This window comes from Nipponia nippon, unplaced genomic scaffold (genome assembly GCF_047370975.1).
Source record: "Nipponia nippon isolate SJK-2023a ecotype South Korea unplaced genomic scaffold, ASM4737097v1 scaffold_11, whole genome shotgun sequence".
In the NCBI taxonomy this organism is placed as follows: Eukaryota; Metazoa; Chordata; class Aves; order Pelecaniformes; family Threskiornithidae; genus Nipponia; species Nipponia nippon.
In genome coordinates, this window is record NW_028262302.1 from 1,535,075 (window position 1) to 1,559,036 (window position 23,962).

At 36.6% G+C, this 23,962-nt stretch overlaps 1 protein-coding gene across 8 annotated transcripts in view; it reads right to left on the reverse strand.

Moving 5' to 3' along the window:
• Positions 1 to 23,962, reverse strand: part of HECTD1 (HECT domain E3 ubiquitin protein ligase 1) — a 64,970-nt gene that overhangs the window by 1,344 nt on the left and 39,664 nt on the right. For 4 of the 8 annotated variants that reach the window (XM_087747111.1, XM_087747110.1, XM_087747109.1 and 1 more), the window contains exons 24-41: positions 23,617 to 23,793; positions 20,045 to 20,881; positions 16,502 to 16,723; positions 14,603 to 14,736; positions 12,534 to 12,690; positions 11,470 to 11,692; positions 8,788 to 8,842; positions 8,362 to 8,544; positions 7,801 to 8,011; positions 7,633 to 7,718; positions 6,370 to 6,497; positions 4,287 to 4,488; positions 4,007 to 4,144; positions 3,156 to 3,763; positions 2,002 to 2,080; positions 1,797 to 1,890; positions 1,333 to 1,483; positions 5 to 149 (exon numbers count right to left, since the gene is read on the reverse strand). In XM_087747111.1, the coding sequence (XP_087603237.1) occupies positions 5 to 149; positions 1,333 to 1,483; positions 1,797 to 1,890; positions 2,002 to 2,080; positions 3,156 to 3,763; positions 4,007 to 4,144; positions 4,287 to 4,488; positions 6,370 to 6,497; positions 7,633 to 7,718; positions 7,801 to 8,011; positions 8,362 to 8,544; positions 8,788 to 8,842; positions 11,470 to 11,692; positions 12,534 to 12,690; positions 14,603 to 14,736; positions 16,502 to 16,723; positions 20,045 to 20,881; positions 23,617 to 23,793 (3,830 nt within the window). Of the gene's footprint in view, positions 1 to 4; positions 150 to 1,332; positions 1,484 to 1,796; positions 1,891 to 2,001; positions 2,081 to 3,155; positions 3,764 to 4,006; positions 4,145 to 4,286; positions 4,489 to 6,369; positions 6,498 to 7,632; positions 7,719 to 7,800; positions 8,012 to 8,361; positions 8,545 to 8,787; positions 8,843 to 11,469; positions 11,693 to 12,533; positions 12,691 to 14,602; positions 14,737 to 16,501; positions 16,724 to 20,044; positions 20,882 to 23,616; positions 23,794 to 23,962 lie in introns of those variants that run through there. The other 4 variants (XM_087747114.1, XM_087747115.1, XM_087747116.1 and 1 more) reach the window with 3 other exon arrangements.

A 23,962-nucleotide genomic window follows, 5' to 3' on the forward strand; every position in this document is an offset into this window, starting at 1 on the left:
ATACCTTGCGTACAACAGTGAGCCGGGGATGTAGGTTTGCCAGTCCTCCTGGTGGGAGTGTGGAACAACCAGTGGTGAACTGGAGAAAAGCCTTCCTTTCATCCGAAGACATACCACACAAGACTCTCACAAATCGAAGGAATCCAGGGCTTAAAATAAATTACAATAATTAGTTACGATAGCATTACAAGAGCGTTTTTTTAAATTTCCCTTGCAACAATACAATTATGATGTTTAGTCACGTCTAAGCAGTCACTGTAAGATTCTAGTGCCTGTTCAGTATTGAGTTAAGAATAAAACATCATAAAACCAAAAATACTTCCTTTATCTCCTTGCTTTCTACACAGAAAAATGTAGGTGAATAAGAACTTTTCTCCATACTTATCTGGGAGCGTTATTTGGGTATGTTGCATATGAGCGGGTAGAGAAGTAGACAGAGCTCAAACCTATTCTATGAAAAGAATCCAACTGACTATAATCTTTAGACTTTTTCTGTACCACTTCTGCAGTATAAAGCCCCTTCCATTTATATATGATTTCATTTCTGTCCTGTTAAAGACCTTCAAGCAAAAAAATAGGAAAAATGTAACAGACTACAACAGATCTTCAAGGAATCCTCCAGATACCACTGCTTTCATCCATACCAGCCCAGGGAATGAGGGGGAGGAGAGGGCATGAAGAAAGCACAGCCTGCTGAAACAGGCCCTCGGCTATCAGGCACTGTAATCTCCGTTGCGTCATGGCATGCAGGGCAGGGTCAACAGAAGAATCGCTCCACACAGCATCTTGGACTGATTAGGATCCTTCAGCATGCTTATACTAACACAGTTCCAGAAGCAATTTGTATGTTATTGCTACCAAACACGACAAGGCAGCAACAAACCCCAAAACATCGAGATCACCTCCTGACAGCCAATCACCAGTATATTTGTTCCCTGCACAGTACATTTTCTTTTTTGACTAGACTTGATGAGAAAGAAATAAGGGACAAATAACAACGATACCCAACCAAACAGAAATTATAACTACCACCAAAGATGAAAGTAAAAACTCTAAAATGCTATTTTTAATAGCCTGTATTAGTTAGCTGCCATTAATTTCCACTCATTGTTCACATTTTAGTATTTATCCTCTCTCATCAGAAAAACACTGAGTACCTTCTAACCTATCTGTTGTAACGCACACACGGTCATTTCGTGTTGTTTCAAACAGTCGCTTGCTGTTCAGTGACCACTAATGCCATCCAATTGGGCGTCTTCATCTAATGAACATTCTGGACATTTCGTTACTTAACATATATTCAGCTATTTTCAAGTCACTCAATGTAAGTACCTATCTCGTGTATATCCCAGTTTAGGTTCAGTATAATTGATGATATCCTCAGCTGCCCAAGAAGGTGACTGATTTCCACAAAGAATCATCTGAACTTCTTCATGGCTGAAGGAACTCAGCTTCTCCATTGGGAAGACTCTATTGAAGCCATCTTTAATTTACACAAGATACAGTTATAAGCATAAGTCAAAAGATTGTTTATAAACAATGTCAGCGTTTCAATTATATTTTGATCAAACCAGAATCAACGAACAGTTTCCTCATTAAGGTAAATGGAACCTCTTCACGATTAAAAATGGCATAACTAACGCAAAGGTGTTACGAAATTAATATCTTCTCTACTGCACTCTTAATTTAAAAGTTTGTTTTTGAAAGCCATTCTATGCCACCACTTTAAACCACCAGACCCTGAACACCAATTAGGCCACCTAACTGCATATGTATTCTGCCATATTTAACCTTACCTCTGAATGCCTCCATCTGTTTCTGTATACCAGTATGCATGCAGAAGTCAAACATCAGATCTACATATTCCTCTGCATTATCCATTGTTATAGTCTGCAAAGATGACAGACAAACACTGTAAGAACTCGCTTTGCATTAGAGTTACTGCTGAGACAGTAAAAATTTAACCATGGTTTAAATTGTAAAGGTAGGTTGTTTCCTTACCTCATCTTCCCCACCTGGTTTGAGATCCACAGCTGTAAACCCATATACTTTGGACGAAGGGCAAAACTGAAAATTTAGACTTCAAAATACAAAGATAGTTAGTAATTGCAAACAAGTCTGCTACTGCTTTTGCAAATACACCAGGTTTATAAACTGCACCCCCCACACCTGAAAGCATCTCACTACATTTCAAACAGGATCACAGTACAGAACTACAATTAGTCATGGGCTACACAGATAATACATGTTTCAAATCTACGGTATGCACGTGCGTGTACTCACCCGCTATTTATTTGGATTTGATAACCCTTGAAAATGTCATAGAGTTTGATATCTTTAGGTTATCAGCTTCAAAACTCAAACTGCTTCATTCAGTTCACAAACTCAAAAAATCCTTTATGTTAATTTCCAGCACTAACAGTTATAGAGCCACTTCACATATTAGACATGTAGGCCCTTCAACGGTGCTACCTGCTTTCTCTCGCTAACAAGCCATGCTACAGTCCGTAAGGCCGTAAGCAATTACTGAATTCTGACTATGCAATCCTTGTGGCACAACACAATTTTAACAAATAACCCATAATATTAATGGTAGAAAAGCTACTGTTGTTTCAAAAGAAATAATTTAAAACTACAAAAGATGACATCCTGACACAAGTTTACCCATGTATGAGCACTTTTAGGTCTTTAACATTTGCTAAAAGTTAGCAAATGTTCTGTTTGACAGGGATTCAAACACTGCACTGCATGTCAATTAACACAATCTGAAATTTCAATCTGTCCTCTTTTAAAAGCTCTCCAAAAAATTTGATAAATTTCAATAGTTATCAGAGCAAAGAAATTACCAATTCACACTTTTCTAAAGGTCTTCAACAAGCATTTGGGTGTTTGTAGAGAGTCATACAGCATTGCAATGCAGCCGCATTTAAGTTTAAACATTAGGAAACTGAGCAAGTGAGAACAGAAAATCCTCAAACTAAGAAACAAGAATATAGCTACAGATGGCAAACTGGATCTTGCTGCATCTCTAATGATTCCCCCTTGCAATGGTACTATTTAAAATGAAGAAATCTTCATTTTTAATTATACATGTTGACATTTGTCTCTAACACAACACTGTTCGCATATTTATAAATAAATATGAAAACTCTTACCCCAAATCTTCTATGCTAAGTGGAGGCCCTGAGCCTGATGGATTCTTCAGCATTAATTCCTGTAGTTTTGTGTTCTTTTCATCTTCTGACAGACTTTTGTTGCTTAAAATTTGACGCCTCTTAATTGCAAGGTCCTTAATTTCTTTTAGAAACCTAGCTCTATGCGGATTTACTAATTCAAAGTCTTCCCATGTTAAAATTCCATTAAACCAGGCAGGAGGTTTAGGTTTTGGTGGATCAAGAATAAATTCTGATTTGGAGTCTTCTTCCAGACTTCCTACTGACAAGGAATCATGCCCTTCTTCTGTAGAAGCCTCCGACTGACTTTCAGTACAGTGCAAGTCTCTATCACCCCGTGATTCATATATCAACTTACTCATGTTACTTTTAATATCCCCCATACACATGAGTTTAAAAAAAGGCTTAGAAATGGGTAAATCCACAAGTCTATTGTCCTGAATGCATTTAGCCAAGAAAATCCCAAGGAAATGAAAGAGTTTGGTTATTCTTTCAAGGTCATCACTATCTTGTGGGAATGGTGCTGTGAAGAGTCCACATGATCTCTGTACATAGTAGCCAGGGGGTTTCAATCCACCACCAATATCAACCTGAGACACACAAAAACAAGTTGACATTGTTAAACTCAATTATATATCTGTGCTGTTTTAACCTACTATACTCTACTTTTCTGTTAAAAAGAGAACAGGTAAGAACGGAAGCTGTAGAGCACAGTGGTCATTCTTGACCATGATGAGTGGCTGCTCACTGATCATGTGTTCTTCCCTTCCTGGATATCTAGCTCATTTTTCTTTTACACAAGTCCTCAGTTTAGAATGCAAATTGAAATATACCTGACGAGACTCATCATCTGGGAAGTCATCATCACAAAGCCAAGCTCCCAAATCTGTCCTCTGAAATTCTGCTGCCACCAGTGCATAAAATTCCAAGGTAGGACCCAGGCCTGTTCCTTCCTCCCCTAAAAACTCAACCTAGAAAAACAAGGAATGTTAACAATAAACGAAAATCCTAGTGAAATGTTCAGTGTTGGTTATGGAACAGGATATTCAATATCCCGGCCAGTACATCAGAAACAGCTATCTAACCTCGCTCTGCTAAGCAGATATGCTTTACCTCTAGAACAGATTTTCTGTCTGCATGAATCTGCATGACATTTTCTGCCCATTCCATCAAGGATTCACCTCGCGGAACTTTCACTCTTTCGTGTTTGAGGCGTCCAACTCTGAATTCTCCCGGATCATCACGTCGCACGGTGCTTGTGGTCCTTGTCCGTTCAACAGTGGCTTCACGTCTGTTCTGTAGCCATACGATTGCTCTGGAAAAAAACAAAACCCAGTTGCTTAAAACTTCCATGTCTACCAGCACGAAAACCGAAAAGTAGCCCCTAAGAAAAAGTTACCTTGTTAAGTACTAATTACCTCCTCCTAATTTTTTTTTTCCTAAAGTTATATACTGAAGTATTTCTCAGAAGTATCCAAAATGCTCAAATATGGGCTGCTTCGTATTGTATGAGTTTAGCAAACTAAATGTTTAGTTACTAGGAAGGTCCAGCCATAACTTCTGATGTAATAGATTGCACCAATGAAAACATACAATTCTTGATCTGAATTACTATAATTTTCATATTACAGTGGAATGAACAGAGGGTAGCATTTACTTTTTAATCACAGATGCTCAAAACTGTTTATAGACACTTATTGCAACTTCCGTTATATACCGCAAGGCGGTTGTACATCACCCCATTGATACTGACCAAGTTTTACGGCAAGATTTACTTACTCACACACTTATTAGAGAAACACAGAACCAAAGCTGAAGTGCATTCACACACATAGAGACCCATGTCAGTGAAGGAAGAACAGCCGCCTCTACTAGCAGTGCTTACATGAAGTCAAAGTTCAAAATTCTTGTTTATATAGTCATCTATGCAGCAATAAACTATCTATAATGCTGTTCTGCAAGTATGGTCAAGCGTCATGACAGACACCGACAGAGTGTACATGCCCGTGTGCATGTACACACAGAGAGTTCATATACAGCATATGAGTTTTAAGAACTATTTCCAGTATTTTAAGAGCTTAAGCTAGCTCTTTACTTAGCAAGTAAATACCATGCAATGTTTCCTGAAGGATCTCTTTAAAATAGTTTTTCTAAAATATTACCTTTTTCAAAACAAAACCCAAAACACACATGGTCCAGTTTTCTGGACCATTTTTCCATAGAAGTTCAGTTTTTCCACATTGAGAAGATTTAAACTGATGTCTTGCAAGAGAGCACCTTTTCTTCTCTGCCTTTTCCATTCTTTTTAAATGCCTAATTTTACACTCTTCATGAGGCATTTCTACTGTGTATTAAACACAACAGTAATTTTTGCAACTCACTGTCCACAGTTTTCTTCCTCTTTGGAAAAACAAACAAAAAAACCCAGCCAAGAAAACCCACAAAAACTAATTCTTCCTTCTCATTACATAAAAGTAAGCTGGCAAAAAGGTTTACACTGTCTACGTACTCTCAAGGTAATCACTGCTGCAATCAAAATACTAAGGATTTCTAGGTAACAAAACACTTTAGAGGGTACGCTTAAATGTTTTAATGTCTGGTTTTGATACAGTTTCATTATGCAGCTAGTAGTAACTTTTGAAACAGCATCTATTCATTAGATTTTGTCTATTTTGTTAAGACTTTAGTGAATTAAAAATAAACGAACCAAACCAAACAATCACCAAACCACTGCAGGAACTAAAAAATAAAAGATGTGCTTTGGTGTATGTTTTCAACAAACATTTAATTCACATTTGTTTTCAGAGTTTTTTTATTTTGTTTCTTACTTCTTCATGCAATGAACTGCAACCCAGTCGAATTACTGTCTGATATGATAACGTAGCTAGAGGTACATAAGCAAGTCTTCAGCTAAAGTTGAAAAATGAAATTTCTTCAAAGGAATTTCCTGAATAATATCAAACACAAGATAGGCTGCTCATCATAAACCTCTAAGACAATGAACAAGAAATGTTTCAAGTGTCCAAAAGTCTTTCTGAAGTTTTCCATCTTATTCCCCTTTTTTCTACTATCTAAAATGCTTTACGTTTGGCAAGCAAAATCTATCTTGTTAGGATAACGTCCTTCTGTGAATTAGCAATTAAAAAACCTATTATATTAAAAAAAAAAGCAGTCTTTTTTTTTTTTTTTTTTTTACCTTGATGCTCCAAATGCTGTGCATGTGAAGTACAACTGTCTTGTTTCAAATGGAATTAAGAAAGGACACTTGCTTGTTAGCTGCTCACACCAGTCTGGCAAAGCTCCACTTGCTAGTGCCAAGGGTTCCTGTAGTTTAATGCAAGATAAAAACAACAACAACAAAATGTTTCTAATATTAGACTCGGGTTGTTCTAACAAGTTTGTAACTAAGTACACAGACACCCGATACACCCAAGTACAGAGTTTTCACCTGTGCTTGAGCAAGTTCCTTCCGTCTCAGCAACTGCTACTTTTTTTTTCCTTTTCAATGCTATGAATGAGAAGTTCACAGAGTTTCTAGGACTCAAGGGTAGACACAGGGTGCTTTGGCACAAACACACTAAAAGCTGTAGTAAATCTCTGGGATACATACTACTCAAAGCACTGCGGGGAGACCCAAGTATATAATTACCTGGAGAGAATTACTTCTGAGTGTTGCCCAAAAGTGATTAGATACTACCTCCTCAATACCAGAAGACACAAAAGAAACTTGGTGGTAGTAAAGATGATCCCCACTGAAATACTACTATAGTCCCTTCTAAAATACAAGTATAATAAAAAAAGACTGCAGAAAATATTACTACAAAGATATTCAGGGTGCCTGAAAAGCCTTGAAAAGAACATGAAAAACTGAACTTTTTTTTAAATGAATAATTAGGACAACTGAACTGTAATAAAAAAAAAAACAACCTCAAAAAGCACACAAGAGCAGAGCAAGTCAAGAATCTTCATCTTCTTTAAATCTCTGTTAAAGAAAGTGTAGTTCTACTGAAGAACTACATCTTAAAGTTTTCTTTTCAATGCAGCTAACTGACCTAGTACCAAGAATATGTTTTCTCAATGCGATTTTTGAAAGCTTTATGTGGAATGTATAAACAATAAAACGTTTATGAACCCTGACACAATTAATTGCCTTTGTTACAATATCATCAGGCAGAGATAAATACACATGGTAACATCGATGTTTGGTGCAGAAAAATTATTCTTCATAACCAAAAGATAAAATTCTATTACAACTTTTTTCTTGGTATGTTTTTAATCAGACTAGCCTGTTCTTACAGAATTTACTCATTCAGAATATAAGGAAGTAAATATTGTATGACACAATTCAAAAGTCAAAATGGCAAAAAAGCTAGTAATTTCAAACAAAGTAAGGAAGAACATAATAGTCTTAAAACCAATATTACATATATACATTGTGCATAATACATTAATGTAATACCTCAATCTGTTGCAGAATCTTTGTAGTAATTTTTTTGCTTGTGAATTCATCTGGTGGGAAGTTAAACTGAGGATGCTCATCTCCTTCTGAAAATATCAAAGAGAAAATTTTTCCTTTATTTTGTTTTCATTAAAACATTTAAGAAGCTCTGCTAGATAACTAACTTACCTTCTTGAGAAGTTCGTGCTGCGTAAGGGTCACTGGCAACTATATACAAAATGCGAAGTAACTGCAGAACATCTTCTACTCCACAGGAGTTCTGCCCACTGCCAGCTTTGGCCTGAGGTTGTTCCTTTGCCAAACTAAGGATATCAGAATTTTGAAGAGTAGAAATGGCCCCTTGACTTAATCCAGATTTTGATCCATGTTCACAAAAATCCTGTAAAAAAGAATTGTCAAGAATGAAAACTGTGTGTGTTACCATCTTTAGGACTGCGCACTCCAAGTTAATGATTTGAAAAATCAGAATGGTTACTGTGTTTAACCTCAACACTTAGTTAAATTGTGGATGGTTCAAATCATGATTCAAATGCATTTTAACACGACTATATTCAACAGAAGTCATTAAGAAAAAAAATAAAAAGAGCAGCAACAACTACACTTGATATTGGCATGTGGACATTCAACATTCTGATCCACGTCATATCGCTCCTCCGCAAGACTCTTTAAAGCTGCAAAACAAAGCACACAGCCATACATAATAAAAAAAGTTTGGATGCAGACATATACCTTGTATGCAGCTATGAGCTGGGAACAATTTCTGTTTTTCCTAATACTTTTATTAGTGCCGGTTAATTTCCAGTGGCGCAGGAAAGCTGAGTCTGCATTCTTCTGCAGGTAGGTTATCAAGTCATTCTTTGGTAATTCATCAGTGCCAAGGTACTGCTCCACATGCTCTACTGACCAGCAACCCTACAACAGGAATCACCAAATGTTGGTTTTTCCTGATTGTAAAGTCTTTAAGATTTCACATGCATTACATATTGTCTTTTTTAAAGGAGCATGCATTTACAAATATACTCACTCATATCCTTTAAGTAATTGAAAACTGTTAGTTTTTTTTAATGTAGCATTTCAAAAACTGCAATAAGATTTGTTTTGCTTTTGTTTAAACAGCCATAAGAACATACCCAAAGGCACAGAAGTAAGTCTTACCATTTTTCCACTTTCTTTCTCCTTATCAGAATCCTTCATTTCTCTGTACATGATTCTAGATATCAAAACAATGAGTTAATATTTCATCCTCATAGCACGTCCTCTAAATTCTGAAGTTATACATCGACTTGTTAGACATCAATGACAGTTAGATAACGTGATGTAAACCAGCAATAGCAGCTGCTCTTTGCTGCACAGAACATCTGGGATACCCTGATGCAGCAAAGTTCTTAAACTCTCATTTGATTTTCATGATGTTGATATTTATCTTGCCAAGTATTTAATTTATGGTTCCTTAAGTGAGGTCTGAGTAATCAAACAACCTTCATTGTGGAAATTTCCCAAACCAACTTTAGGTTCTTCACTACACATGCACCAGCTCTTTGAAATTTTGAAGTTCTAGGGTAGTTTGCTGTGTATTAACTTAGGAGATATACACATTTACAACTATTTCTCATGCTTCTTAACTAGAAAACAGTTTTGTTACAGCAGACAATTTTTGACACAAGGCAACTCAGAAAACAGGTGGAACACACAAGCACTGCAGAAATCTGAAATACAAAGTTAAGAAAACTGCGACCACCTTACTGCAGTTCTTGCTTTTGTATAGGCTAGTTTCCTAGTATGACAGAAGTTACATTGGTGTAGTAAATGGAAAATACACACAATCATACAGTCTTACAATGTCTGTCTATTACTATAGAGCAAGTAAGGTCAAATTAGGGTAAAGAGAATAGCTGAGGTTGGAAAGGACCTCTGGAGTCCTAGTCCAGTACCTCTGCTCAAATGTTATGTTTAAATGGAATTTCCCATATTTCAATTTGAGCCATTTTCTTCTTGTCCTTTCACTTGTCACAACAAGGAAGAGTCTATGCTCTGTCTTCCTTACTTTCTCCCATCAGGTATTCATACACATTGGTAAGATCCCACAAGCCTTTTTTTCCCCCAGGCTAGACAGTCCCAGACCTCTCAGACTCTCTTTGTATGACAGATACTTTAAGCCCTTTAATCGTCCTAGCTGCCCTTTGCTAGACTCACTCCAGTGTCCATGTCTCTCTTGTACTGAGGAGCCCTGAACTGGACATAGCACTCCAGATGTGTCTCGCCACTGCCGAGCAGAAGGGGAAGATCACCTCCCTCAACCTTCCTAATGCAGCCTAGGATGCTGCTGGCCGTCTTTGCTGCCAGGGTGCATAGCTGGCTTACGTTCAACTTTACATCCACCAGGACCCTCAGGGCCTTTTCCGCCAAGCTGTTTTCAAGCCAGTTGGCCCCCAGCCTCTACCAGCAGTTATTTCTCCCCAGCTGCTAGACTTCGCATTTCCCTTTGTGGAACTTCATGAAGTTCCCATGTCCCCATTTCTCCAGCCTGATGACATCTCTCAGAATGGCAGCACAAACATCTGGTGCAACAATGACTCCTCCCCGTCTTGTTTTGTCTGCAACCTTGCTGAGGATCTGCTCTGTCCCATCATACAGTTCATTAATGTAGATGTTAAACAGTACTGGACCCAGTATCGACCCTTTGGGTACACCACTAATGACTGGCCTCCAGCTGGACTTAATACCAATGATCACAACCATCTGAGCATGGCAGTTCAGGCAGTTTTCAGACACTAGCTAGTCCATACTTTATTATTTTGTCAATGAGGGAGAAAGTGTTGAAAGCCTTGCTAAAGTCAAAGAAAATAACATCTGCTGCTTTCTCCTCATCCACTGAACTAGTCATCTTATCATAGAATGCTATTAGATTGGTTAAGAATTATTTCCTCTTCATAAATCCATACCACCTACTCCCAATCACCTTTTCTTGGCCTTCATTGTTTGAAAATGGTTTCCAGGACTATTTCCTTCACCTTTCCAGGGATGAAGGAGAAGGTGTCCCATCTGTAGTTCCCTAGATCTTTCTTGCCCTTCTGGGGGATAGAAGTGACACTTGCTTTCCTCCAGTCCTCAGAAATGTCTCCCAACCACCATGACCTTTCAAAGATGATTAAGAGGGGCCAGGTCTTGTGGATGCATCCCATTGAGTCCCATGGACTTGTATGTCCTATTTCTTTAAGTGTTCCCTAACCTTTTGTCCTTCACATCCCTCATCAGATTCAACTCCCAATGGACTTTGGCTTTCCTAACCCCATACCTTCACACTGGGACAATGTCTCTAATATTCCCCCTGGGTCACTTGACCCTTCTTCCACCTCTTGTGTGCTTCCTTTTTATGTTTTGAGTTCTGTTGAGAGTTTCTTGTTCATCCACGCAGGTCTCCTACTCCTTCTGCCTGATTTCCTACATATTGGGATGGATTGTTCTTGAGCCTGGAGGAAGTGATCCTTGAAAAATCAATCCTCTCTCCTGGACCTCCCTTCTCTCTAGGACTATATCTCCATGGGATTCTTCCAAGCAGATCCCTAAGCAGACCAAATTCTGCTTTCTCGGTCAATTGCTTGACTTGCGAAATATTATTAACAAGTCACAACTGAGGATTAGAAGTTATGACTTTTTTTGTTTTGTAGTCACAGCACTAGCTTTAAAACCAGTAGGAAGATCCTGACATAAATGTAAGAAAAACTAATTCTAGCATTGCTTCCTATAGAGGAGGAAAAAAACCTTAACACTGTTTCACACCTGTTTCCTAATCGGTCACAGCGTTCTCTACAGAGAATAACAAACTTGTGAGCTTACGTGTATGTTGGCTCCCAAATACGTCTAAGTTTGTCAGATTTCACATTGCCATTACAGGAAAGCTGTAACAATTTCTGTACGTAGTAAAAGATGGTAGATCGGAAGTTTGTTAAGGGCAGTTCTACTTCTCGAGTTGTTCCAAGACCTGAAACTTTCAAGGTAAGCGCTAAACGTGGCGATGGCATGCACTCAACCTCTTCCAAGAGTTCTGAATGAGGTGTACCTGCATGTGAAAAATCATCGAGAAGCCGTTAATACAAAACATATAACGCATGACAAGTTGGCTTAAACATTAACAAAGTGGCTCAACAAGGAAGTGTGAGGACTGCACACATGCCAAAGAGATGATACTGAGTTGTAACTATGAACTATATCCATGGGCTGTAACTACAGCACTTCTCTATGCAAGTAAAGCTAACACGCATTTTTGAAATCCCTATTGATCCTTATGTCTTGATAACACCCTCTTTAATATTATCACAGCACATGCATTCTTCTTTTCATATCCAGTATCTTCCTGTTGTAATAACTCATTTCAGTTCATCAAAATCAACAACAGCTCGTTTCCACATAAGCTAAACCTATGTATTCTTTTCTGTAACGAACATTGACTACACCCACACTGCTGAACAAGAATGAACTAAGGATCAAGATCAGGTGCTGCGCTGCTGGTCGTACAGACTGCTCAATTACTGTATTAGCTTTCCCTCGCCTCTGCTTTGGACTGTTTCAACAAGCCCCCTCCAATCAAAGCTATTCCAGGTAGCTCAACACACAGATTATTCCCTGCAGGTGGAACCAGACATAGCAAGAGATTTACCACTAATCCAAGTAAAATTCATGATTATGCTTATTTTACACAGCATTTAATTTACTTTTCCCTCAATAACGCTAGGACCTGCAGAGGTAGGTGAAACTCTTATTCAAACAGAGAAAAGCCACACAGCCACAGAAGCATGTTGCACTGGTTACTAGTGATATGATCCCCAGAGCACAAAGGACCCTTAACAGTGAATCTCCACCCTAAAGCCAGGTCAAGTATCACGAATGTCTTGTCAGCATACCCGGTGGAGGGATTTCCAGGTCAGTTGTCTGCTGAACATTAGTACGACCAGGTCTTGGGTCAAAAGCAGGAACCAGAGCAGAAAACTGCCGTTTCAATACATAATCATCATCCCATGTTCTTCTACGGCCTCCTTTGGTTTCATACTCCTCCTCTTCCTAAAAAAAAAGTAGTTGTTTTTTAGATTCTGCTACAAAGAATCATTTGATCAAAAATTTAATAGTTACCTAGGGAATAGAGCAGTCATGTAAACTAAAATTGACACAAAAGATATCAAAGCTGGCACATAACCATTTTAGTTCCATTTACTGGTCAAGCAGGAATCAAGAGAATTATCAAAACCACAGATATACAGAAATCAACATAAATGGGCTAACCTTACAACAGGTGTATTTACAATTTCTGGAAAGAATGAAACTTTCCATGAAGCACCAGAACATACGGAAATACAGAGTATTGTAGACCAGCAAACTCGGTGTAGATATTTTGTGTATTCCACAAACTTTGGAATATGAAAGATTCAAATAAATCAATGGTGTCAAAATAAACACATTAACTTTTCTGAAACCAAGAAGTATTTTTTTGAAAGTGTATACATATATTGATATATAATGTATACACGTTTTTCCAGACATTAAATCAAATACCAAAATACTGGAACTACGATGGTCGGAAGAAATCTAATTTTCAATAAGCCTTAGCAAGTATTAATTGCTTATGACTTTTCTATAAGTTTTTAATCTGTTCAACTCCTCATTGAGAAGAATTACATGGTATATCAGAGGGAACAGGACTGGAACCCAATTTTCTTTTCCAGATCCGATTCTTGCTGTGTAATCTTAAGCAAGGACTAATTTAGCTATTTCTGCTTCTTCCCATGAACAACAAGAGTAACTCCATTTACTAATTTCTGAAAAGTGATCAACAATCTACAAACTAAAGGTTGTTGTTTGCATGGTAGATCCGTTTAAGTAGTACTGGCTTTTCCGTTCCTAACTTCATATCTTTGTGCAGAAGGTGAAATAACAAAATATTTAGCAATGTATTTGAGTTTCTATTAAAAGCATAATCACAGTAGGTGAAAGTGCTAAATATTTTGGTTCAAATGACTGAAAGTTGGGCATATAAATTACAAGAGGGAGTTTCTATAAACGTAAATATTGTTTTATGGAATTATGTAATAAACATTAAGCTGTAATTAGTGAAGTCTTATATTTTTCCTCTTAGACCTTGCAATATCCATTCTGATCACTTCAACGGTGGTAGAAGACCAAGCATTCATCGTATCACTAAAGAAGAACCAAATGAAAAGCCAGAACTCACAATAATGTAGGCAAGACCCACCCATGTGGATTAATTTGCTGGGTTTTGCCTTTTTTTTTTTTTTTTTTTTTTTAAAGAGATACTTCCTCTGGCATACTTAAATTATTACAGTTTGCTTCACACAGGCCTACAGTTAAACACATCCCAGAACCATATCATTACAAAATTCAGCAGCCTACCCACAAAGTTAAACCATTTCATCAGCCCATGAACTAGATCACTAGATCCGTCATTTCTACTGTCTGTCAACTTGTTCCCAGATTGTTTTTAAGATGTTAATTCTGACCTATAAGGTCTCAGGGCGTGCTGGTGTTCAAAAACACTTTTCTCTGGAATAAATGTTGTAGGTGGTACAATCAAATTTGTACAGAAAGAGGACTGCCCTGTTAGTTGTCCTGTCTAGTGAGGTCTTGCAATTTTATCACACCCATTTGAATACATGAGAAAACAGCCTTCTTAATACTCAAAATATGCGCAAGAGTGGGGAAAAGGGACAATGAACTGTCTTTGTAAAGTATTATTCATTTTGCAGCCCCTGAAAAGTATAACATGATTTTAACTTTGGCATTATCATTTAGAGTCTTAACGGATAGGTACTCCAAACCAGTAGTCCTAAATCTCAATACATTTAATTAATAGAAAGATTATAGCTAGGACCCCATATTGGAAAAAAAAAAAAAAAAATCTGTGGACTTTTAATGCATCTCTTAGTCAATTAAGATATCATCTATGCTAACTATACAGTACCATAACTTCCTCATATTCTTGATCTTCTTGGTTATCATCTTCATTTTCATCATCTTCTTCATCTGGTTCAGGCAGATCCTCATCATCATCTAGCTCTGCCAACAGAGTACTAGCTCGGCAGCTATCAAGAAAATCTATAATACATACATATATATATATATATATTTACATACAGAACAAAAAGACAAGAATAACTTTTAAAGCAATATTTCAAAAATAAAAGAACAGGAGCATTGGGAAGAGTGAAAAAACAAATCTCACTTAAGCAAGAAAAAGAGAACAAAAACATTGCTTACGGCATAATAAGTTTAAAAGCCGTAATAAAAGCATACACCTGACAAAAAGTCCAAGGGTCTAGTCAACAGCATAACTAACAAAAGAAGCACTTAACATTTGTATAATTAAGAGCGATCAGCAAGATTGATCAGTTTCTCATTTGCTTATATCAAACATTTTATAATTACACTTATTTTAAATCACAAAAGATTGCAAAAAAATGGTACACAAGTGTATACTGTCTGACTCTATGTTTAATTAATTTTAAAAACAGGTTAGTGATGTAATTTCCACTAAGAATGTGTGGCTTAGACCTCAAATTACAATGTAAAGGACATTTAAAATAAACATTTAAGATTGGTATTTTTAAAGATCCAATTGCTAATTAATTTCTGTAACAAGATGCTGAAGACAGATGTAAAGCTCAATTTCACCCACCTAGTACTAAGACTTAAAACCCAACCCCTCAAAACCAGAAAAGTTCACAGCAATCCAAGGTGGACTGGGATGAATCTCTGAACTTTTACATTTTTCTATACACATATAAATTATGTATACCACCCAAACACCCTTTGAATTGTTGTCAACACCCCAACAGAAACTTCAAGGTAACTCTCTTTCCCCAGTTCTTTATGATATATTTTAAGACTTGTCACCGAAACAAAAGATCAAAATGAGACTTAAAAATTAAAAGAATAAAGGGAGATGGCATATGCAGCTATCTCAATCGACTGCCTCCAAGCACCTCAATTCCAATATCCATTGAAATGACCAGATATTTTTCAAGCAATTTCAATAGGCTATAGGGGAGGCAAAAATCGAACACAATTCAATCAAGTTTTAAACAAATCAAGTAACTTTCCTTTCAAGAACATCTCACAATCCAATAAACTTTACATTAGGAAGTATTTTCCCATATCTAGCCCAGGTTTTTCTTGACTTCATTTCATCAACTTAATCCCTAGATATTATCAACCTAGTTAACTTGTACAGTATTCATGTCCTGCAAATAACTTCTGTCCTCATGTTTGTTTCTAGTGTATAGTGCCCACGTAACTCTGGATTTTGTTCCTCAAACCATATAATTCCATTCTCCGTGTCATTTTCATTTCTGTGTTCTTTCCAATTTTTTTTGCAATTAGTATTATAGTATTGAGATACCTGGAACCTTATATACTATTTTAAGTGTATACCCTGCCTAATGGCGGATGTTTTTCAGTCACTGAGTAATACGAGGTACCTCACACTGAGCATGTAGCACGTCTATACAACACAAGGAGAAATAACATTTTGATTTTAATTAGAGGTTCGTATGCAGACTACATTAGATAATAAACTCATTTGATTAAGGAAAAGATGAAGTGCCTAAATAAACTATACCATAAATAATAATAATAATGTGGGATAGAAACTGCTGAAAATAAAGACTTGAAAACATAAGGAAATACTACTATGTTAACATTATTTTACCTACCGCCTTACAGAACTAGTAACATACGAACAACTCAACTTTCAAATACTTTTCAGTAAATAAACTACTACATGAGAAAATCATAACAACGGGAAAAAAGGAAAAATCATTAATGGGAAGTCTGCTTATGTTCATTTAAAAATGAAACTTACCATATAAAGAATATTCTGCCTCCTGACCTGTATCGCTCTCACTAGATGTTGATGTTAGGCTAGTAGTTAGAGTATTACTAAGCGACTGACCAACAGATAAAACTGTAGTTGCTGTAGCTACATTGCTGCTGCTAGTAACACTGGATGTAGACATGGTCACTGTTGATGTGGTACCAGTTGTAGTCAGATTAGGAAAACTTTGGGCACCCATAAGAGGAGAAGCTATAGATAAAGATATGGTAAGATAAAATAAATGATTTGATGACTTGAAGAATACAATTTACATGCATGAGCCCTGTGTTGAAAAATATATTTGGTGTTGAAAACTTATCAGATGTAATGTGTTACTTTACAATAAAGAATAACAGACTAAAGGGGAAGGGTTTCCCAGTGCAAAAGTGCACCCTACAATGCAGATGCTCACGTCTGAGCATATTCCCTTGCATACATTTAAAACAAATAATTTTATTACATAAACCCCCAAATCCCACTGTAAATCTGAAATTACTTCATTTCATTTTCAACATATGAAAAGTATATCTGAAATATATTATTCCAATACTGTGTCTGTCTTTAAGCCTAAAATGTAACTTAATCTCTAAACAGCAATATAATTAAAATTATACAGGGAAAACAGTTTAACTATATATAAATGAATTGAGAACAGAACATAACAAGACAAATGTGAAACTTGTGATTTTTGTGCATTTTTCTGATGTTCTCAAAGCAGCTCTGACTTGTTATCTTTCACATAACTATTGGCACATATGTTCATGATGGGCAACAAGCCTGAGTTGGCAGTGCTGTGAAACATGTGACTGTATACCTTATGTTGGATGATTTATATAAATAATTTTCAGAATAAGCAAGCAACAAGTAAGAAGTTACCTTACTGCACATTCAAATAAAACACAATAAATGCATTTTAGTTAACAACTGAAACAAGACTGAATTCACTGTAAACTCAATAGAAAGAATTTCAGGTAGTGTACATAACTGAGCATAAGTTATACCTATGTGCAACTACACATTCACATCCCAATCTTCAAAACATTCTCACACGCTTATCTTCAAACACAGGAGGTTAATCACATGTTTGCACGTGCAAATTTGAGGGGTCACCTACACTTAAATTTAAACCTTATGTTTTTCTATCTACCTTTTCTAAAATTTATCAAATACAAGTTTTCAGTTTTAAAGCACACATTTTCATTATTGCAGCTTATGTAAACTGAGGCATTGCTTTCTTAAAAAAAAATTAATCTAAATTCTGAGTTTCAGACTATTATTACTGAGGTTTGCAATAGTTACTACCCTTGAAGATGGATACGATACAACAAAGATTCTTCCCCTAAGTGTATTTGGTAGCTTTCTGAGAAAAAGAAATGTTTTTTAATCAGAAAAATGAGAAAATGTCCTTTTTTTTTTTCCTTAGGAACATAAGTAAGTTTGTAAATAAAAATACAAAAATGCAAACAAAAAAAATAAATCAGCAAAGGTAACCCAAGTAGGTATTGTGCTTGAAATAATTTCTACACATGGGGAGGGAGAGAGTGAAATTTAAATTTAGGGTTGTTAATCAGCCTATGCTCATCTCTGTGAAAGCATGGACACCTTCCAATCCAAAGGGTTTTCTTTTGTTGTTTAAGAACTTGAAAATAAGGTGTTCCGTATTCACATCTTCCACCCACTTCTAATTAATAACAGTAAACTCTGCTGCTACAATAAACTGAAAAAGCCATTAAGTGTCAGCATTTCATTTGCTCTGAATTCAAGAACAAATTGAAACTGGTGACCCTAGACACCACTTAACACCTGGCAAATACTGATGGTTTTAAATGCAACCACTACAGCAAATCCAAAGAGACTTATATTGCTAATCGTGGTTTCAGACTTGACTTCTTTGTGGAGGTTTTGGGCTTTGTTTGTTTGTTTGTTTGTTTTGTTTTGTGGTTTCTTTTTTTGGGGGGTGGGGGGTGGGGTGGGTGTTAAACCTGGACAGGCCAAAGGAAAAAAAAATGTCCAAGCTTTTTACAATGCTCTAATGTAACTTTGGTGAGATTGTTCAAATTTAGTCTCTGATTTCTTTTTGGGGCACAAGTTCCCATTCACAGTTTCTATTTGTATAAAATGTATAAAACAAAATAATTCTTACATGAGGGATAATTTTAAAGTATGAATCTATTTTAATATTAAATCCAATTTTTAATTGCCACATTCTTATTTTCAACTTTAGCACTATATGATATCAAACATTCATGAAATCTGTTAAACATGCTATTGAAGTAGCTATGTTTTTCAAAGGCGCTCTCTCTCTCTCTCTCTCTCCCCAGCACAAAACTGCTTCAGAAGCAGAGGCCTGAAAAGACGTATCTGCCTAAAAGGGGATCAATTACTGGAAATCTTCCCTTGAGTATCTTATTTACATTTTTAACGCAGGCTGCAAACATTTCCCCTGCCCCGGTATCACAATATGAATGTAAGAATACATAAAAAAAAATCTCCCCAACAAAAAAGAAAACACTCACTATTAAAAAAAATTAGAAATGCTAAAAGCAAACACCACATTTTTAAATAACGAAGCACAGAAGTCCTAGAAAAGCATGGAAGCTTAACAAGAAACTGAGTGCTTCTTCCTGGTTTGGGTAACTTTACTTCTTCTAACTTTCCTACCTCATGAAATGCAGCTCTCCGGTTAAAATACTATCACCTTCACTGAACAAAATACTAACCAGGCTGGTTGAGTACCAACTCTGATGGGAGCATGCTGAAAATTCAGAATAGCGCTTACAACAAGCAGGTTTACAACTTACCTGCTAATACCTTGATCCTACATATAATCTGAGAACATGCAAATATTAAAGCATGTACGTAATTCCATTTACATCATTGTTAACTACAAACTTCCTTACACTTAATATGCCTGAAGAGTTTGCCAAATCTAAGCCTTAACGACCATACCATCTTTACAAAACATACACAGTATTAGAGTACATTCAGTGATTTAGCCTGATCAAATGCAGGAATCTACTGAAATTTCATCATATTGCAGTTGACTTTTTTTTCTTTCTACTGTGTTCTTAGTTCCTAAGATCAGAGACTTCACAATATGCACAAACTGCCTTTCCTGAGGAAAACAGAAAAATAACAGAAATAGGCAGATACAAGGTGAGTATACAAAATCTACACAGATCAGAAAACAAGAGTATCCCACATTAGCTACCATTGCCAGTCTTCCAGCCTCTTGCTCTAAACCATACTCTCTCTCTTCCTAAGCATGCAATAGACATTAAATTCAAATTATTTTCTATTTGATGGGTACCACAGGGCATATTTGATCTGACACCACAGGGCAACGTAACACTTTCCAGCTGACGTGAACTCTGAGCTCTTCATGAGTTCTACAGGTACACACAACATCGAGGCTGCGCTAAGTTAATTTCTCTATTAGGTCAACAGAATCCAAACTTCTTTAAGTCTAATGAAAACCAAAGAAACAACAAAAGCTTCAACTAAAAATAGCTAATAACATAGCTTACTTACTTGCAGTACTCATGACATTTCTTCCCAAAGTATTAGTATTGTTATCACTGCTACTTCGGCTTAAATTCATGTTGTTTGTGGCATTGGTACGTGCTATGTTTGCCACTCTTCGTACAAAGGACTCCAGGCTGGAAGTTTCTCGAGATGATAAGTTAGGAACGCTCGCACTAGAGCTCATTGGTGCCCCAGCAGCCAACAAAGAACTGACTGAGAGTCTGTTACTTGCTGAAGAGCTTAGAGGTCGTTGGGAAGCTGCTTCTTTATTAGTCAGTTCGGAGACTGAACTCACGTCAGGAGAGCTTACACTAACAATTCCCATGGATATAGCACTGGACTCCCCAGAAGTACGTATTGAGTTATCAGGACCTAACTTCCTCTCTGCATTTTCGTTTCCCATGTCCGCTGTTAAGGTGCTGGTGCTTGCACTGGAAGATGACCCTACTTCAGCCTGAGGCACACTATCAGCGGAAGACAGAACAACAATTGGTTCATGGACGTCAGTGCCTGAAACTATATTTTGCTCCATTACACTTTCTGATCTCCGCTCCATTTTGGTCGAACCCAAGCTGATGTCGCTGCTACTGGCCACGCTACACACAGAACTGCTGCTTCCTTTTCTACTTGAGGAGCCTGCAGCAGCAGTCGTCTTGTCTGGACAGTTGTTTTTCACCAAGCTGCTCCATGACTGCGTTGTGCCTGAAACAGTGGATGAAACAGGTTTGGGTGATGCCGCTGAATCAGGGTCGTACCCTGGTGCAAGCTTGAGGTCAAACTTTCCTTCTGCGCCCATACGGTAAGAGTTAGAGCCACCAGCATCCCAGGTGACATCAATCCAGCCTGGAAAGGGACAGGAGTTTGTGAGATCCAGCAGAAAGCAGACAGGAGCGTGTCAGACAGTAGCTCCACAACGTGGGATCAGCTTCTCATAAGGGCTGCATGTCTGAGTTAACAAAATCACTAAATAACCCTTAATGCCAATTAAAAAGGAAGTGTTTAAACCTAAGCGATTTGGTATTTTAAAATGTTGTTAGCATTGAGGCAATGAGCATGATCAGCCTCTATCTTCAGGGTCCCAGAATCCAGCCAAAAGTAAGTTTCCTTCAGGAAGGAACCTGACCTACTAGGATCTCTCAAAATTTTAATATTAGATTCTCTAGTAACAGAAGTGTATATTAAAATGTATCATCATAACTTTATTAATATCTGTCAAGAAATTATAATTCTTGCAAGGACATTCTATAATGTTTTTCTTTATTGGATGCTTGTGGATAAGCATATTTGACAGAAGACATTTTATGAAACTGATTAGTTTGGGCTTTCTTATTCTTGCCCTGTGAAGTGAAAAAATTAATTTACTGATACTCAGCTTTTTAGTTCCATAATTTCCACAAACTCAAACATTTCTTATTCATAGGAAAAGTCTTATGGCAGTCAGGTAAGGACTACTTCAAGTACGATTTCAGGGTTGCAAAAAGAGTATGTTTCATAGAATGAAACTTTATACTGGGACCAAAACAACACTGAAAAGAGATGCTACTCTTCAATTCCTTTATTAAATGATTACTTAGAGCACCAGTATTTTTTAAACAGTTAAATGTAATAATCTGCAATAATGAGGGTAACATGCAAAATTTAGCAAACTAGGACAGAAATAGGGGCAAAATAATTTATTTTTGCTTGTCTGAGTATGCACCACAATCTGAGAGTCACCTAAAAAAATTCCTTGTAGTATTTCTTATTCTATGTTAATTGTAACAAAACTTGGTGTCACTATTTTAATTGATACATATTTTCTTTAAAAATAAAATCTCTAAAGCTCAGTCATCTTCTGTAACCTTAGACAGAAATTCAAAACAAGATGTCAGGTCCAGATGTACACATATCTTTTTCTTCAATAAAATAGAAGAGAGCTAATTTGAAGTAAAATACTCTTTTTAATACTGTCAGGTGCACTTTTACCTTATAACTATCCAAAAGTCATCACTTCTAGACCAAAACAGAAGACCACAGGCAATTTTCTATTTAGAAATATCACTCTGGAGGAAGAGTATTTAAAAATGGATAATTTGCAGATCTGATAGACAGACATTTCATCCCCACATGAGCAGGTTTAGATCACGTTATTCTTGTATGACTTTATTCCATCTTCGTGAGCTATATCTGAGTAGTTTCATGTCACTAAACCTTTGAAGGGTAAAGTTGTGAAGCAAGTCTGATTTTTTTTCCTTTCTACAGTTTATTTGCCTTTCTTATCAAATAAAAAAAAAAAAGGAAGAAAGTTCCATACTGTAGTTAAACAGCATCATTTTTCCCCTTTATGAATATCTGAACAGGGTATTTGGTAACAGCTTAACTAAATAACTGTTCTTGTTTTGTATAGTTCCTTTTCCTAAAATATTATTTACAGACAGTTTTAAATCTGCATAATTTTTTAATGCATATTATTTACTTGGAGCCTTACTGCTCCATCATTACAGCCCTAAAACAGCTCAAGATTTGTCTAAACTTGTGAATAATGACAAAGAAGTCAATGAGATACTATTTTCAAAATTCCATTTGAAATACAACTGTGGTAGGAATAGGAGTCTGCTGATACACGTTTCACATTGTTTGGCATGACCACTTGATAAATGAACCTCAATTTCACCTAAGCTTAAATGGGAAAGTTTTACTGGAACATAGGAATGAAAATACTGATTTAAGCAGAATACTACTCACCAATAATACCTAAAGTCTTCAAAGTGAGAATGTAGCTATGGATACTGTTGCATCTGATAAGAACAATATACGGATGATGGAAGAATTCCCTACAAGCTATACTGAATGGCTTAAATAAGATTCAAAGTTTCAAAACATTTTACAACATTGTACTTTGGATATTTTTCCATGTTTGAGAGCTGACAACTCAACAAACTAGAAAAAATTTTAACATCTGGCTAAGAACGAGCCTAAGAGTGGCTGAAGATGCTTCAGAAACAAGGCAAGTCTTATATACCCCAAAAGAGGGGGACGTCTTATATACCCCAAGTCTTATATACCCCAAAAGAGAGGCACTGACTTCCCTGGCTGTTGCCGGTTTTTATTTTGCTTCATAAGTTAACTACTTTTCACGCTTTTAATTTAAAAAATAACAACTTGATCCCAACGAAGCCAGCAAGGTAGGAAAGGTACAGGATACAACAAAAGTAAAGAAAAATATTGCAAATGCTAAGCTAGAAGAAACGAAGAAGGTAATTATAGATTTTGCAGGCCCAAAGCTTAATTGACCAGTTTCCATCAACCAACTTCATATACTTTTTCTTCTTTGTAACAGATGTCTAGTCACAACTTGGTATTTTAATTAAGCAAAGCTCTACAAAAGTTTCATTTACAGCAAGAATTTTTTTCATGCATTAAAATGGGATTTCACAAACGGACCACAACAGTTGTAGTATTTGAGTTCCTTCTCCCCAAAATATTTTAAATGTTATCAACTTCTTTAAGACACTATAAAGGAAATACTTTAATGCTACCCATTACACATGAATCAATCATGCTACAGACTTTTACAAATCCAGGCAATTTATGCTCACCGTTATGCAATTCTCCTGTAACAGTGCCTTCACCCTGTGGGCTTCCATCCTGATCTCTCCATTTCCAATCAATTCCTCTGATTACACGAGCTCCTGGAACCATATATTTCAACACCTGAGAACGGACCAGACGTCGCTGCCTTCGCAGATTTGCTTCAGCTTCTTTAGCAGCTTTTCCTACAAGAAATGTAAATTGAAATGAAAAGACTTAGAAGTATTGAATGGGGAATAATTTTGAGCTTAAGCTTCTAAGCAAGTTCCACTCCAAAAGTTAACCTGCTTTTTCACACTTACTGAAAATACTGTGTGTTCGTTAGCATTTTAAGAGAAAAATAGGATGTACATA